General features: G+C 43.4%; 1 protein-coding gene across 14 annotated transcripts in view; it reads right to left on the bottom strand.

The window, feature by feature from the left end:
• Positions 1-17,827, bottom strand: part of CDH8 (cadherin 8) — a 290,464-nt gene that overhangs the window by 94,745 nt on the left and 177,892 nt on the right. For 13 of the 14 annotated variants that reach the window (XM_039503455.1, XM_039503456.1, XM_039503464.1 and 10 more), the window contains one exon: positions 15,465-15,584. In XM_039503455.1, the coding sequence (XP_039359389.1) occupies positions 15,465-15,584 (120 nt within the window). Of the gene's footprint in view, positions 1-15,464; positions 15,585-17,413; positions 17,500-17,827 lie in introns of those variants that run through there. The other variant, XM_039503469.1, reaches the window with a different exon arrangement.

Here is a 17,827-nt window from a genome sequence, read left to right as displayed (position 1 = left end):
TGGAGCCCCACAGACTTCTACAGAACTCTAAGCAGTGCAGGGACTCTGCCCTCTTGGAGTCACTTGTGGGATCTGGCCCAAGGTCTCAGTGCTCATACAGACTAGTGGGATTCTACATTTCTTGAACACAAAAGAAATTATAGCCTTGTTAAGATGTGTGCAAAACTTTCCCTCCGTTTCCATTAGGACTAAACTTCATATTGGTTGCAATAATTTTAATAACATTTAGCTATCAAACCATCCTCCCTGGATATTTACCTACTTTTAAGTGCTCTTGGATATTTTTTGTATGCTTGTTTTAGTTTATAACAAAAGAAGGAACTTTCAATGTTGTCTTTATCAGGATCTTCTAATTTTACTCTAATTCTGTCTCTGTGTGTGTGTGTGTGTGTGTGTGTGTGTGTGTGTGTGTGTGTGTGTGTGTGTGTGTGTGTGTGTGTGTGTGTGTGTGTGTGTGTGTGTATTCATTAAATAGTAGCATTGAGTTACGAGCTTGTTTAAGCTTCAAATGAAAGAGGGTACAATTCTACTTGCTTGCTAAACAAACATTTTAAATCTCTTAAGACTTTAAGTGTTGGCAACTCTATATAAGAACCTAGAAACTGCTGTACTTTATTTTTCTAGATCTACCACATTTTAAATATTTTTTGTGACTGCTTACGTATTAGGCTTCCTTTTAAATAGACCTTGCAGGTCTCCCATTGTGTATGAATTAACAGCATCTACGTTTTCTGCCATATATGCATCTCTCTGTCATTTAATAAAATCTTTTGAGATAGAAGCTGGTATGTTTTAGCAGACCCTATCTGGGTTTCATAGTTATGGGGAAAATGCTCTTTTTATCTGTTCTTACCAACTATTCAATTTATTCACTCAAGCATAAATTTTCAAAGGTACACACAAAATGTGAGAATAGATGTGATGGTTTTATGAGTGCAAAAGGCAGATGGACATTTTGCACTGCATAACACATATGTAAACCCTGCATCCTTAGGATTTCATTTTATTTCTAATAGTACTCTGTCTCACTATAAATGCCTTTGATATTGCAGGAAGAAGGACCATGCACTGAATGAGGCAGGGATCCTGTGGGAAAAAAATAGTATGCAGATTATTTGCTAGGATCATGTGGGTGCATCTCACCAAATCAATTTGCTGCTATTGCAAGGAACTCATGCACTGGTATGCCTCGGTCCCTCCTATTCTCTGCCTGCGGTACACAGTGGTTTAGTCTCCTGAAATCTGAATACTTTGGTCTAATCCCGATAATTGGGTTCAATACAGGTGTAACTGAGTGGGATTAGTAACCTCTGATATGCAAAAGGTCAGACTAGATGATCTGGTGGTCTCTTCTGGCCTTAAACTTTATGGTTATTTGTAATTAAAAACTTTGTATCATAATGCATATATACAAGGGGGCCGGAATAAGGTTGCACGAGAAACCTTATATTCAGGTATTTCCAAACTTTTTGGTACTTGACTTTGCAACTTTGATGTTCTTTTAATGTAGATGTTTGAATATATTATAGAAGTAGTTACACTTGTTATAGAGATTGGCTGAGCCAGTGGGGTTCTCCCTGGCACTGGGTACTCCCTCATCGAGCTCCACACAGCAGCTGAATGCTCTGTTCTGATGTTTGCCTTTTATCTGGCCCTTCTGGCCCTTTACTGGTTGCTCCAGCAGCCTGGAGGACTTCTCACTGCTCTATTTTGGGGCAGGGTGACACAGAGCCATGAGAACGCCAGATCTAGTCCACCCTGCCACACAGGGGTGGTCAATAGGTGGATTGCGGGCCAAATCCAGACCACTAGATTCTTTTGAACCAACTGTGACAACTTTTTATTCTCTTATTATTATCATCATCATCATTGTTGTTATTGCGTGTGAAAAATGTTTCTCTGGAGTCTGGACCTTGACTATACCTTGACAAAAAATAATTAATTCTATCAAAGTACAAAATTAATCAGACCGATATATCAAAAGTCTATGCTTCAGACTTCATACCAGGAAGATACCTCGGTGGGTCTTCACTGACTCAGCCCTCTGGTCAAGCCGCATATGCTGTCTTCCCTTCTGGTTATACAGTCCCAAGTTCTTATCATGGTACTGGTATGAAGCCATAGCTCTTAGTCTTCTTCATAGAGGCACTGCCTTCTTCAACCACCCAGCTGGGGCCCGTCTCAGTACCCTCAGCTGCTGTCCTTTTCAGCAGCCCTCCCTGGGTTCAGTCTGCAACCAGACCAGCAGGGCCCATCTTGGTACCCTTATCTGGTCTAGCCAGGTTCTGTGCTCAGTCCCCTGGGCTCAGCCTGCCTCCACTGACCTTTTCTTGGTTCTGCTGCTCGTCCAGCCAGTCAGGAACCTTTGGCAGTCTTCTCTGGGCTTGGCTCTCTGTGGTGAGCTCTCTGCAGTGACCTCTGCAGTCCTGATCTTTCATCTAGCCAGCCTGGCACTGGGTACTCCCTCATCGAGCTCCACACAGCAGCTGAATGCTCTGTTCTGATGTTTGCCTTTTATCTGGCCCTTCTGGCCCTTTACTGGTTGCTCCAGCAGCCTGGAGGACTTCTCACTGCTCTATTTTGGGGCAGGGTGACACAGGGCCATGAGAACGCCGGATCTAGTCCACCCTGCCACACAGGGGTGGTCAATAGGTGGATTGCGGGCCAAATCCAGACCACTAGATTCTTTTGAACCAACTGTGACAACTTTTTATTCTCTTATTATTATCATCATCATCATTGTTGTTATTGCGTGTGAAAAATGTTTCTCTGGAGTCTGGACCTTGACTATACCTTGACAAAAAATAATTAATTCTATCAAAGTACAAAATTAATCAGACCGATATATCAAAAGTCTATGCTTCAGACTTCATACCAGGAAGATACCTCAGTCTAAAATAATCCACTAGCATTGTGAAGTGATATAGGTATTGATCTGCAGTGTTAGAAGTACCAATATTATTATTACGTGGTAAATTCTAGAATCAGAAATCATCCCTTTAGAGTCCAGACTCCTCTGTTCATAATTCATTCCTCTTTTCCAACCAGAAATCATTGTAATTATTTTCAAACCTCCACAGTGGTTAAATCTTTTCCTTATGAATATGAAAAAACAACTCTTCTCTTGTTGTTATCAAGGGGCCCGATCCTACAGCTTATACCCACAAGAATTACCCTTTTGACTCACAAATGAAAACAAGGACTGCAGAATTTAGCCCCAGGGCTCCAGCACAAGCAATCTCTCTGCAAAAGACTCTCTCTACTGGGTCATCACCAAGACAACTCACAGGATCTACTAAGGACAGTTCGCCTTATAAATGCCTTAACGCATCTCCTAAGGATAAAGGGAGCTTAGTATACAGTGACAGGAAAAACTGCACGCTTGCTTTGAAAATGTGTCCTTCTGAGTGCATCTTCAGCACTGCTTCTAGCACTGTCAAACAAAAAAAAATCCTATTTAGTGAAGCCAAAAATGAATCATTGCTCCCCAGATTTTGAAACAGGAACCAGATTCTGACTGGACACACCGATTATTTAAATGGAGGTTCTCCACAGTTACACCAATATAATTGTGATCAGAACCTGGCCTGACATTTTCCATTCAAACACTAGGAAGAGTAAGAAGAGAGGGTTGGGAAGAGTCTGTTTGAGGCATGACAGAGTTGCTCCACACTAGTGTAGATTCAAGGATAATGACACTGGACACTCTTGATCGATCTAGTCCAGCAATAGTGGGTAGGAGAGGTGAAAAAAGGTAATATTCAGCTCTACCCCACTTAAGCTGTGCCCATAATCCTATGTGTGGCTAACAATCTTAAGGGCAAGGGTGGCAGGTTATATGGGCTCAAGTTGCTCGAGCACCAGGAATATTCAAGGCTGAGGGCTGTGCTCCACCAATATTTGGAGCTGGGTTTCTCCCCTAGCCCTGCCTGGAGCGGGCCTTCCCCTGCCTCGGAGCTTCCCTGCCTGAAAGAAAACAGCCGGTGCCTCTCTCCCTTGCTTGTGCTGCTTCTGCCTAAGGCTATAGAGATCAGCCCCCGGGACATCTGGGGTGGATCTTACTCACCTGAGCAGTTGCTGGGGCTTCGGTGAGGTCTGACCCTGTGATCCACCCCCTCCCCCTGCAACCCCCACTCCTGCCCAACGCTGGGCAAGGGGCAGCCCCATCCCCAGTGAGACAAGGGTGAGGGGCAGCAGGCTGCAGCAGGGGAGGAAGGAAGACACATCCGCTGGCAGTTCCCCCTCCCCCCCTGCTCCCCAGCACCCACCCACCACAGGGGAGATGGAGGAGGGGAGCTTCCTAGACCTGAGCAGCTGGGGCTTGGGTGAATTTTGTGACACCCTACCCCCCACCCCAGCCACCACCTGCAGTCCCCACTCCCGCCCCATGCTGGGCAAGGGGCAGTCCCATCCCCCATCCCCAGTGAGGCTATGGTGAGGGGCAACAGCAGGGGAGGCCACACGTGATGGCAACCCCCCACCCTGGTAACCACCACAGGGGAGGCGAGTGGGCTTTTGGACCTGAGAGAGTCCCTAGGAGCATGTGCAGTGACCGTGGTGCAGAGTGAGTGTGCTGCGGCGGGAGGGGGGGGAGGAGGGGTCCCTCCCCTGGAGCTTGCTGCTGCCAGTAAGGGCGGGGAGTCCTCTCTGGCCCTAGCCCTGGGGCAGCCTGTCTGCATCCCAAGTTCCTTATCCCCAGCCCTGCCCCACCCCAGACCCTGCACCCCAACCCTGAGCACCCTCCTGCACTGTGAACCCCTCATCCCCAGCCCCACCCCAGAGCCCTCACTTGAGGGGAAAAACGTGCAACTTAAATTTGGTGGTCAGTTTGGAGTATCGTGTTTAGCACAATACTTGATTATTTTACACCCTTTAAAGTATACAGGTGTTACAAAGTGGGAATGATCTTAATGTTTTCTCTGAATACTGTGTGGGTGCCTCAGTTTCCCCTATGCATTTCTCAAGGATCTAGATGGTGGGATAAGGGTGTGTGATTGTTGTAGAGCCCTAGAGTGCCAGTGTGATGCTGTCTGCACAGAGAATGGCCGAAACCCTGTTTACGGGCAACTGATGGCCTGGGCCACTCTCCTGCAAGGTGCCAACTGAAGGTGTTGGAGAACAAAGAGATCAGGTGGCCTCCTAATGCCTGGAAAAGAGACAAAGGCCAGAGAAGAGAGTGTCAGAGCCTGTCTGGACTTCTGGGAAGCGCATGGTGTGGAAGGGGATGCTGGGATGTGTTGGAACTACTCCATACAAAGCCAGTCAGGACTCTGGGGGAGCCTCCTCTCTCTGAGTGTACTGTCTCCAGGGCAAGAAGCTTACACATTCCTGGGTCTGTCCTCGGAGCATTCAGCATCCCCTTCCACACCGTGAGCTTTCCGCACCAAGTGTGCACAGGCAGGTCCTGGGGCAACCAGAGGTCCCTGCACCCCAACTCTGCAGTCAGACATGACTCTTAGCCAGCCAGTAAAACAGAAGATTTAATAGACGACAGGATCACAGTCTGAAACAGAGCTTGTATGTACAGAAAACAGGACCCCTCAGTCAGGTCCATCCTGGAGGGTGGGGAGACTAGACCCAAATTCTGGGCCTCTCCCCATTTCCCCAGCCAGCACCAAACTGATACTCCATCCTCCAGCCTTTGTGTCTCTTATGGACAAGGAGGCCACCTGATCTCTTTGTCCCCAGCACCTTCAGTTGGCACCTTGCAGGGGAAACTGAGGCACCCACACAGTATTCAGAGAAACAATTAAGAACATTCCCACATTGTCACAACAGGTGCAACAAAATATAATACCGTATATTGAAGGAGAAAAGTGCTGCTTCTGATTTACAATTTTAATTGACCCTTGCAATTTTCTGGTGCCGACACGTTGTAGTTTTATTTTATTACAGCTTACAAGGTGGGAGCGAGAGTGGGAGTCACCAACATTTTGGGCACCACTAAAAAATATACAAACCTGCCGCATAACCCTAACCTTAGGGTGGGAAGCCCTACCCATAGGAACCCTAACACAAGCACCAAGTGCCCTGCCCTAAGGAACCCTAACCTTAGGGCAGGAAGCCCTACCCATAGGAACCCTAACCCTAGCTCCAAGTGCCCTACCCTTAGAGACCCTAACCCTAGGGTGGGAAGCCCTACCCATAGGAACCTTAACCCTAGCTCCAAGTACCCTACCCATAGGAACCATAACCCAAGCTCAGAGTGCCGTACCCTTAGGAACCATAATGCTAGGGCGGGAAGCCCTACCAATACGAACCATAACCCTAGCTCCAAGTGCCCTACCCTTAGGAACCCTAACCCTAGGGCGGGGCGCCCTACCCATAGGAACCCTAGACCTAGTCCAAGAGCCCTACCCTTCGGAACCCTAACCCTAGCTCAAAGTCCCCTACCCATAGGAACCCTATCCCTAGGTCGGGAAGCCCTACCTATAGGAACCCTAAACCTAGCTCCAAGTGCCCTACCCTTAGGAACCCTAACCCTACGGTGTGAAGCCCTACCCTTAGGAAACCTAACCCTAGGGCGGGAAGCTCTAACTATAGGAACCCTAACTGTATCTCCAAGTTCCCTACCCTGAGGAACCCTAACCCTAGGGAGGGAAGCCCTACTCACAGGAACCCTAACCCTAGCTCCAAGTACCCTAATCTTAGGAACCATAACCCTAGGGCAGTAAGCACTACCCATAGGAACCCTAACCCTAGGTCCAAGTGCCCTACCCTTAGGAACCATAATGCTAGGGCGGGAAGCCCTACCAATACGAACCCTAACCCTAGCTCCAAGTGCCCTACCCTTAGGAACCCTAACCCTAGGGCGGGGCACCCTACCCATAGGAACCCTAACCATAGCTACAAGTTCCTTACCCTTAGGAGCCGAAATCCTAGGGTGGGAAGCCTAACCCATAGGAACCCTAACCCTAGCTCCAAGAGCCCTACCCATAGGAACCCTAACCCTAGGGCGGGAAGCCCTAACCATAGGAACCCTAACCCTAGCTCCAAGTGCCCTACCCTTAGGAACCCTAACCCTATGGTGGGAAGCCCTAGCCATAGGAACCCTAACCCTAGCTCCAAGTGCCCTACCCTTCGGAACCGTAACCCTAGCTCCAAGTGCCCAACCCTTAGGAATCTTAACCCTAGGGCGGGGTGCCCCACCCTTAGGAACCCTAACCGTAGGGTGGGAAGTGCTACCCATAGGTACCCTAACCCTAGCTCCAAGTCCCCTACCCTTAGGAACCCTTACCCTAGGGCAGGAAACCCTACCCATAGGAACCCTAACCCTAGCTCCAAGTGCCCTACCCTTAGGGATCTACTAAAGTATCAGCTCTAAGTCTGTTAACAGCTCTAATACTGAAATTGTCACCATTGGGGTTCAGATTTTTACAGCCCTTGTTGATAAATTAGGGTTAGTTTCACGTCTTTTAGAACTAATAGGCCAAATTGTGCTTTTAGCTGGAGCTGGGTGAAATTTTTCAGATGAATAGTTTATTTGCCAAAAAAACCAGTTTTGGTTGACCTGAAAGTAGTCACAAATTTTATATGAATTCACCAAATACTCTCAGACAATTTTTTCTCCCCCTCCTTCAGCTAGATTCACAAGTGGACTTAGGTGTCATTCACAAAACAGAGAAGAAGATGGTGATGATCCTCCATTTTAATAACCAGCCCAGTGGCTAGGGATACATATGGGATACATATGGGAGAACAAGGTTCAAGGCTCCACTTTGCCTGAAGTGGAGCAAGGATTTGAACTTGGGTGTCCCAGGTGACAGACCTATTCACTGAGCAATAGGGTATTTAGAGGTAAGTCTTTCTCAGGGCTTGTCTATGCTTTCGGGAGGATTGACGCATGGTAATCAATGCATCGACGGTCGATTTAGCGGGTCTAGTGAAGACCCACTAAACCAAGTGCAGATTGCTCTCCTGTCAACTCTTGTACTCCACTGGATTGAAAAGAGTAAGGCGAGTCGATGTGAGGGCGTCTCCCATTGACATTGCAGAGTATGGACCCTGCGATAAGTAGATCTAAGATACATTGACTTGAGTTACACTATTCACGTAACTCAAATTGCGTAGCTTAGTTCGACTTTCCCTGTAGCGTAGGCAAGGCCTCAGTCTCTCTTGTTGAAGCTGTTCTACTTTGTATATAATATTTGAATAGTCTTTGGCCGAGAGAGAAATGGAATTGAACTCGAATCTCCCACATCCCAGATGAATGCTTTAACCACTGGGCTAAAAGTTGTACAGGGGAAACAGCTCCCTTCTCTAGGTAGTGTGTGACTCTAGCCCTTTAAAAACAGTAGGAAACCAAATGTTTTGGGTTGAACAATGTTTTATTTGACCTAAAATTGACTTATTCAATTAACTTAAAATTCCAAAGTGTTTGGATTCAGTTTGACTTCAACCTTTTTTTTCTTTTCAATTTTTCAGAACTGCTGGCAAAGCACCCCCCACACACACCTCAAAATATTAGTTATTCACCCAGATACACTCTCATTTACATAGGTGCAAATCCTATTATTTTCAGTAGGTGTTACACCTATTTAACAGAATAGAATTTAAACCACAGGTTCACTCTGTCTGAATGCTTATTAAGACAGCACAACATTCAGTCTCATTCAATACACAATCAAAAGAGCTAGAAAGTTACAAAAAAGTATTTTAAATAAAAGCTTAAATCTGCAATAAGTAGTGCGGCTCCCACAGCAGCATTAGCTGGTAAAGTGAGCCACAGAGCCATGGCTCAATCAAAGCCCAGAAGAACACAGAGCAGCTTCTCCCTCTGTCCTAATCCCACTAGGGTTTAATTCTAAACTATTTAGAAAGCCTCTAGAGAAAATGGTTCATCTCCCTTCCTAGGCAGTTCATTACACAGCTCCAGATTGCATTTCTTGTATCAAAGCTCAATTTTTCCCATCTCTCTTTCTAGTCTGAGGATGTTACCTCTCCATTTTGCCACACATAATTACAATAATAGTCCTTTCCCCACCCTCTTTAACAACACCTGTCCAATATTCGTGCAATGATTTCATATCCTCCCTTAATCACATTTTAATCAGTTGTACAAATTAAGTTCAGTCAATCTCTCATCACATCATATTCTTTCATCACTCTGACCTTAGTTGGCCACCTATGAACTTTCTCCAGTTTTTCCAATAGCCTTTTTATAATGAAGAGCCTTATATCTGCTTGCAGAACTCCTAGGGCATTTTTCCTAAGGCTACATAGAATGTAGCATTTATTAATAAACTAGGTGATTTCCCAGCTAGACAGAGGAAATCAATTGTGCCAGAAATGTTTGGAATGTATTTTATCCTGTTTATGGTATTTTGTTTGTACTCTATTCCAAGCACGGTTGTGAAATGAGAGGGAGCACATAAAGACTGAAGATCAGATAGTCAGAGTTAAAATACAAGACTTCAGAATTCCTGTTTGCAGGTGCAATTTCTACCATCAGATTGATTTACTCATGTATGTTCCAGCTTGAGAGCCACCAGGTATCTCAACTTGAGCAATATGGCCCCGGGAGAGAGGTCGGACCAAGCCTCAAACCATTTAGGCCTTTGTAGCTTAAAACCAGACACTTTGAATTCCACCTAGAAACTCATAGTGAGAAGCACATCACACAGTGATTAGTCCCATTCAAATCAGTAGCCAGTGGCTTCAATTCAGCCTTTGTTTTGCTCACCAGAAATTAATGGGACCAGTCAATGGCTAAGGTACTTCTCAACACAAGTAAGAGTGGCGGTATATAGCTTTTATTTTGGAAACTTCCAACACGAGTTAGTCATGGAGGTCATGTGTGTGATATGAAATCTGTCAACTCTCACTTGGATTTGTTTCCTACAGATGTCCAAAACATCTGTGTCATGGAAATCCTTCAGTCACTAACAATCAAGGCTGAATTCAAGTCAATGACCTAGGTGTGAAAATCTCCATATTCCTCTGACAAGTGACCTCAGCTCTCTAGATCTCCTGGTTTGCATGTTTTTATCTCAGTTTTATTGACTCAGACTCTACCCATGACACCCAGACCATGTCTACAGTACCGGCACTACAGCAGCACAGATATGGTGCTGTAGCTGTGCTGATTGTAGCACCCTAGCACAGACATTTCCTACATCGATAGAAGGGGCTTTTCCATCACTGTAGTTAGTCCATCTCTCCAAGTGTTGGTAAAAATTCTTCCATTGACCTAGCCATGTCTACCCCAGGGATTAAGTCATCCTGACTGCAGCACTCAGCGCATACAATTTTTCACGGCTCTGAGCCACATACGTAGGTTGATCTAATTTTTCAGAGTAGACAGGGCCCCAGTGAGCAGTTCCAAGACAGCCTTTTTTAAAATGTAAAACATTTACTGCTTTATAAACAATCAGGGCTTCCGTTTGAATAATATACTGTGCCTTCTAGTATAATAAAGCAATATGTTAAACTGCAGCCTTCGTGAAACTTGATTTCAAAGACAGTGTAGGAGTTACAGAATTTTAGTAAGTTCATATGAAATGTAAATAAGTCAGACAGTTGAAAATGTATTTTCTGTGACACCTCTATATTGTAGAACACCGTGTCACTTCAGATTATGTTCCATTATGATAATCATATTGTAAAACTGACTGTTGTGATTTAATATCCTATGAAAAGCTGAAAAAGGAGAACTATTCTGGAGCTTCTTCTTGGGGAAAAATTGCAGCATGAATGTAAGTGTGTGAGTTATTGGAGAATAAATGCAATTTGCATACCTTTATAAATAATATCAGAATTCTGTCTTAACACCGAACATTGGAAAAATTAAGCCATAGCTCCATATCTGTCTGACATGCTATAGTTATGATTTATGGAGGCTACAGCTATTTAGTCCAGTGAATATTACATCACTAATTTGGTGTCATCACTTGGTGTCATACAAAATCTTCATTTTTAAAAATATTTATTTATTTTTCCTCTCTAGCTTATGAATTAACAGCCCCTTTAAAACTCATCTGTAGAAGAAACCATGCAGGTGGAAAGGAGGAGAGAATTATATCCAGAAAGTATTCTCCTCAAACTGTGACAATGACATTTAATGGAAAGATAATTACTGGATTACTTTCTGGGATGTGCACTATAACCTATATAGCAGAGTTTGAAAATCATAACTTGAGAAATACTATATGTATATGCATTTCATAAAAGGTAATGGGAAATGACTGTTTTAAGCATGGGTCCTCTACCAAAACTTGTGACTGTACATGCAGCTACACAGAAGTGTGCCAAACAAACTGAAAACCAGTGTCAGCGTCTTAACAAAGGATCGGACTCAACAAGCCCATTTATGGCAGCTAGGCAGGTGCATAGAGGAAGCAAGGCAGCCCTAAGGCTCCCCAAAGATTATCCCCAGGCACAGCAGGCCTCTACAGTGTACACCAAGTCTCCCTGCGCTTAACCATCTCTGCTGCAGTGCCTGGTGTAGGAGGGTATTCCAGGGCTGGGCTGGGCCAGAGGAAGAAGGAAGCAGGAGATGATGTTGCTAGGGAAGGTCCTGTCAGTTCTATGCTTTTCTAATAACTATAGGGGTCATTGTAACAGGCATAAATCTAGCCTGGTCCAGAAACTGAACCTGAATAGAGGAGGCACAAGCCACCTTCATTCTACCACTGCACTAGGTGCTGGCATCACCACAGGGATGAATCTGGACTAAACTTTTCAAAAGACAGTTATCTCAGAACGTAGTGGGCCAGCTCTAAAATATTGTACTGCAACATCTGAGGGACGGAAAATATAAATATGGATTTTTAAATAGTTCACACGTTTATATGCATCCATTCATCCAGGAATGCTTTTATCTGTGGCATAGAATTGTAGAAATAATACGACTGCACAAATATCTGTATTATATGTGGAAAGCTCCTGCACTTCATATGGATGTGTGAAAATGGAACCACGGAGGGAAAAAAAAAATCAGCTATGCTACTTGAAATTGCCTCCTTCTGAAGGCTTTTCTTCATTTTTACATCTGTTTCTGACAAGATCCTAGTCTAACTACTCTAAGTTGTTATATTAGTGCCTATCACCATAGCATCTGAACACCTCTTAGGAGTTAAACTACCACAAATATTCCCACGCTTAAGGTATTAGAAGTACCTTGTCCTAGCCTATTCAGCAAGGGAAAAAATACTAGTTGTGAGGCACTCACATTGCTAAGATTAGACATATATAAAAAAGAGCCCAGTATGTCTACTTTAATTCTGCTTGCTCTTCTGAAGACCCAGACATTTTGTCTTTGTTAATATTCATCCTCCCCCAACTCCACCTGCTAATGTTAATACTATTTTAAGCTTTACTATTCAAATTGTAAAGTTGCTGAACTCCAGAAATGCACAGAGAATACTGTCATTTGCATGTTTTATGCATCACTGCCCTGAGAAGGTGAAATTTACAATGCCACAAACGGCTAGGAAAGTGTAACTATATTTGATCTATGACTATTGGCTTTCCAAGACTGAATGTAACAACCCATAAAAGTGTCCCTGGTATGTATCAGGCATTATCATTTCTATTACTCCCAGATGCCCAGATTATCAGGAAAACTTGCTGCATATTTCCTTATCCGTTTCTGAAAACAATGCAACTCTTTGGAAGCACCTTGACTGTAAACCTATACTCTACCTCAACAATCCATTTAATCCAGTAACAGTGCAAGGCTGCAGTTTTTACATGGCTAGTACTCACTTGTGATGTGCCAGATAAATTTTCTGTCAATGAGTATTTGTTTAGCCATTTTATATTCTAGACAACAGGGTTATGCAGATGTCATTTCTATGATTTAATATTCAGCATGGCTCATGGTTCCTCTAGATCTACCCCCAATAACTCCCCAACATGACACTGCAATTTGTTTTAAAATTTAAAGACAGGATTATCTGATCTGCTATGCACTGGTGCACAGGAACAGAAAGGAACCCTCTCACTCCTGTGTGCTGACAGCCCATATTATACATAGCAACATGAGTCACAGAGCAGCATCCAGGGGGTCACCGAGCAGCAACCCCCTTCCCACACAGATGAGGAGGAAGTGGACAGGGAAAGCGTAGAGTTTTGGCTCCTCCCTCACAACACGTGAGCCAGATCAGATGTCCTGGTGATGAAGGGGATATAATCTGTGCCAAATTTAAATCTGGGGCAGATCATTTCTCCCCCAGAGTAAGGAGGAATCCCGGACCCAGACTGTGGATCACAGTATGGGCCCTGGGACTACTTCTGTGGCAGCACAGCTACGTGCTGCCACTTACTCAGGATCTGTCACAATTGAACCGTATATGAGCTATGCATTTTAGAGAACTGATTTATCACCTTTTTATGCTCACTGAACCGCAACTGATAGCACTGTTGATGAGTGGAAATGAGGTGGGAAAATGTAACACCAGGAGAAAAATCATGATTTGTATGTTCACAAAAAATCCTAAGAGTTTTACCTGGCTTTCATGAAAGTAAATATCTGTTTTTCTGGGAGATAAATTGTGATTTCTTGTATTAAGCAGTTTTCCCAGAAAAAAAAGAAGCCAATATTGGTAACAAAAAAACTCAAACCAAACCAAACCAAAAAAAAAAAAAAACCCTAGGGCAAATTCACAAAATTTTAGGTTTGGGATTTTTGCCATGAAGTCATTTGAATGAAATAAATGAAAAAGCTTCACCTTGGATAAACAAAACATTTTTCAGCTCTTCTGTGAAAGCTGCTAGTTTTGCACAGCTCTTGAGAACAGCGAAAGGAATTATAAACATGTGCATTAGGAGCTGCTCCTTGGAGAATCCAAGAAATTGGTGATCAGAAAGCCCTATTAAGTCTTCTAATGAATCCTCTGACTAAAGCTATATTGTTCTGTACAGTTTATTTTCTGGTGCTTTACCAGGTCTTGTTTCAAATATTGTCAGCAATGGGAATGCTACTACTTCACTTTGGTAACAATTTCACAGTATAAAAGATCTCACTGTGAGGTATGGGTCCCCCCCCCGATATTCAAACTAAGTTTTCCTTTATTTCATTTTATTCTATTAGCCTATGAATATTACCTCCTGGACCACTTTAAACTATTTTTTAAACTATTTTTCTTCCTAAAAGATTCTGGTGTCTGAAGCACAGAACATACTGAATACTACATTTGTTGCACTACCAATATATCTAACTAGTCATTACTATATATAATACTTTGTAATATCTTATGTTTGAAAGGTATTATAGAAACCAAATAATATGTTCTAAGGCTCCAAAAAGGACTCTGCATGGTCAGGCCTCTGCCTACATATATGCTGAGGCACGATATAGGGCCTAAGTGGTACTTCAACTAGGACGAGAAAGTTCTTCAGTGGGAAGAGGGGACTGCCCTATGCCATTCAATGGACGTTTTTCTCTCTGGCAACAGGAAATCACTATAATTTCATTGTGCTGCATTCAGAAGAGATTTTCATAGATCTGAGAGTCACGTAAGGCATGCAATGTATTAATAAACCACACTGCAACAGGACATTTCCACAGCCATGGTTGCTTTTTATTTTTCTTCAGACCACATGAAAACACTTTCTCAGAGTGATCTCTGTCATATTATCTGCATAACACACTATTATAGACTCACAGATGCCTCTGTTAATTTTATTATAACCAATGAACAACAGTTTTCCTTGTGCAACTCAGCTGAAGCCAAGAGGAATTGATTGGTGTGCCAAGCAAGTTAAAAATTGGGCTCATTTTAACTGACTTAGGAGCATCGTCTAATAATTTCTTCTGACCAGATCTTTTTGGTGTTGATGAAAGATTTAATCTGCATAAGCATGAGATGGCTGCTCTACTTATGAATGGCAAAGTTATTTCTGGTAACTTTAGTTATACTTTTCTTCTCCTTCTGAGGCCAGCACAACTGACTTACGGTAACTAACATGAAAAATATGAAAATTAACACTGGGGAAAAAGACAACAGAACAAATCTCTCTCAAACATTTCTAAATAGCCTTTTTGTTTTAAATGTGGCATAAGCAGAATAAACAATGTGGGGTTGGCTTTATTAGCACTTCTTTGAACTGACCTACATTATCAGACACTTACTAATGGCTTTGCAAATGGTGAGAAATAAAGCCATCTCAAATTCATGCAGATAAAACATATTCTCTCTCCCCAGCTCCATCCAATCAAGGAATACAAATATTTCTTAATGAAAGCACACAATATATTCATTAAAATGCCCAAGCCAAACCCTACAGTCTTTAGCCAGAAATTCTAAAGGCTTTTATTAAAAAAAATAATATATTCATTACAATCCCCAGGTCAAATCATACAATCCCTAACCAGTTGTTAGTCATACAATAATGGGAGTTTTGCTTCAGTAACTTCTGACTGACATTACTCATCATGTTTAAGTGAAGTGCGTGAAATATTCAGAAAATGCTGCTTCTTATGTGTATTGTTACCTGGAGAGTCCTAATTCAGGGTCACCTACCTGTATGTGGTTCAATTGAAAAGTAAGGCTGTCCTTCCAAAATGCTGTAAACCAGCTTTGCGCTGTTTCCATAAACTGGATCATCTGCATCTGTGGCCGTTACTTTAGTAACAAAGGTACCTAGTTTAAAAGAATATTTAATTAACATTTCAGTTCTTGCCAGAGATTTGTATGTTTCTTTATGAAAAAAAAATCAATTTCTTTAAATCTATACAGAAATTCATGAGGTGGGAGATGTTAGTAAAATGAAAACGTAATCAGTTATGACTTAAAACATTATTTAGAGAGCACAGACAAAACATTATGCTTTGAGAAGAAATATGCCACCAGCCTAATGTTCTAGATAAAGAAAAAGCTTTTTAGTAGCTGCATTATTTAAGGTTCCTTTATAGAATGCATTTTAAAGTTACCTGTTAGATCTATGCAGACTTCAAGCATTTGCAAAGGGGATCATATCAAAGGGATATGAAATACAAGGTTAATAATACAATATAATATGTTGCACTTAAGTTTTGAAAAAGCACATTTGAAAGAACCTGGCCAACTTACAGTGGCTGCATAGAAAAGTAATAATATAAAGGATTTTTCTTTCTTTTTCTTTGGCTTCCAGGTACAATAATGGTTTGATGTGCCCAGAGTCAAGGCATTATCTCTCATCTCTGAAATGACTCCCCATCACTGAGGGGATCCACTGCCCAGCTGCCATTGTACCTTCACTGGTCTATCCAGAAAAGAAAATAAACAAAGACATGACAAGAAATTGTTCATTTTCCTTCTCAGACCACGCTCTGGCTTCTGATTGTGTAGAAAGCCACATCAAATGTGCTTCATGGTTTTGTTGCAGCGACTTCTTTTGAATGACTTAAAAAAAATAACGATAACACTAATTAAACTAATTCATATGCAAAAAAGACAATATCTAGAGAGGAAGAGAAAGAGAGAGTGAGACGGAGTTTGAGGGCTGAATTATGCTTCTTGTGAGCTGAGATATGCTTGGCAAGGGAAAGAATAACAGCATCCACCAAGATGTGCCCCCTCTCTGAGTCTGCTGGCATTGCTAGAAATGATGGCTCACTCCTGCTCCTTGTCCCTTTGTCCTGTTGATCCCAGATTATGCTTGACTGTATAATCCTGTATGGGAACACTAAGTGCAGGGTCTCCCTTTGCTCTCTCCATCCCCTTTGCTCTCCTTTACTGCCCCATATGGGGAGATTCATAGCGGCCAAGTTTTGTGCAACTCTGTTTATGACATTTTATGCAAATTACATAGGGGGCTTACATACATTTGCATGTTTGTAATTTACATATATCTATCCTCTTTAGCGTCTACACCTTATCTCAGGCAGTGGCAGGGGTAGAAAATGGAGCTGCAAAAATATTGGCAGCTGGGGCTAGGGTATGGTGCAACTAGGAGCGGGCGCTGGGTGTTTGATGGCTATCTGGCAGGCTAGCTTAATGGGGGTATCTGTGAGAGAAAGTGGTAGCTGGATATAGGGATGAGTTCAGGGGAAAATGATGATTCCCTGGGAAATAGCTGAGTGCCAGGTTGCCTGGGGTAGCTGGAGGTGCTGCATAGGTGGGACCCAGGGAATATGGGAGTGTTGTGATGTCTGGAATTACTGGGGATGGATGAGCATTGAGGGGAGGAGGGAGGTAGGATGAGGGTGACCCTGGTGCAGCTTACTGGAAGTGAAGGAGCTTGTGGCCTGCCTTGAGTCCCTTGCCTTGTGCCTGCGCTGAATCCCCCACAACCTCTTACTATTGCTCAATCCAACAAGATGTGCACCACTAGGAGAAATAGAGTGGCTGCTTGCTCAGCAGGCTCCCCTGGGGCCCTTGCACAGGATACTCCCCTCCAGCACCCCCCATCCCACTGTAGGTTGGATCAAAACACACACACCCTTTCCTGGGGTCTGATTCATGATGTCATTCTACGAAGTGTAACTCACTTTTTTCGTTGCCCCAGATCACCCCGCACTGGGTCTATGTGAGAATCCTGGCCAGCTCTCGTCTCAGTGCAGGAGATCTTCCCCAGTTCCCATCCTGTTGTGCTTCAAATGGTCACTCTCTCAGGACAAGAGTCTGTAGCTCTCCTCCTGGAGCTAGGTTTAGGGCCTTACATCACTTCTCCTTCACTAGACCATTTTCTCCAATCAGTTCTCAAGGAGTTCAGCAGGCCAGCTTTCTCTGGCTAGCATCTGTCCTGGTGCTCTTCTCCCAGATCTTCCCCAACTGGATGGGTGAGAGAAGAAGCTTGCCCCACCCTCTTTGCAATGTTCCTGGCCCCAGGCCCTTAAAGACATAGTCACAAAATTTCCCACCACTACCCTGAGGAAGGCAGACTACCTTGTTACAGGCCCCAT

Source organism: Mauremys reevesii, linkage group 16, assembly GCF_016161935.1.
Source record: "Mauremys reevesii isolate NIE-2019 linkage group 16, ASM1616193v1, whole genome shotgun sequence".
Classification (NCBI taxonomy): domain Eukaryota; kingdom Metazoa; phylum Chordata; order Testudines; family Geoemydidae; genus Mauremys; species Mauremys reevesii.
Note: the sequence above shows the minus strand (reverse complement) of the source record. Positions and strands in the feature narration are given on the sequence as shown.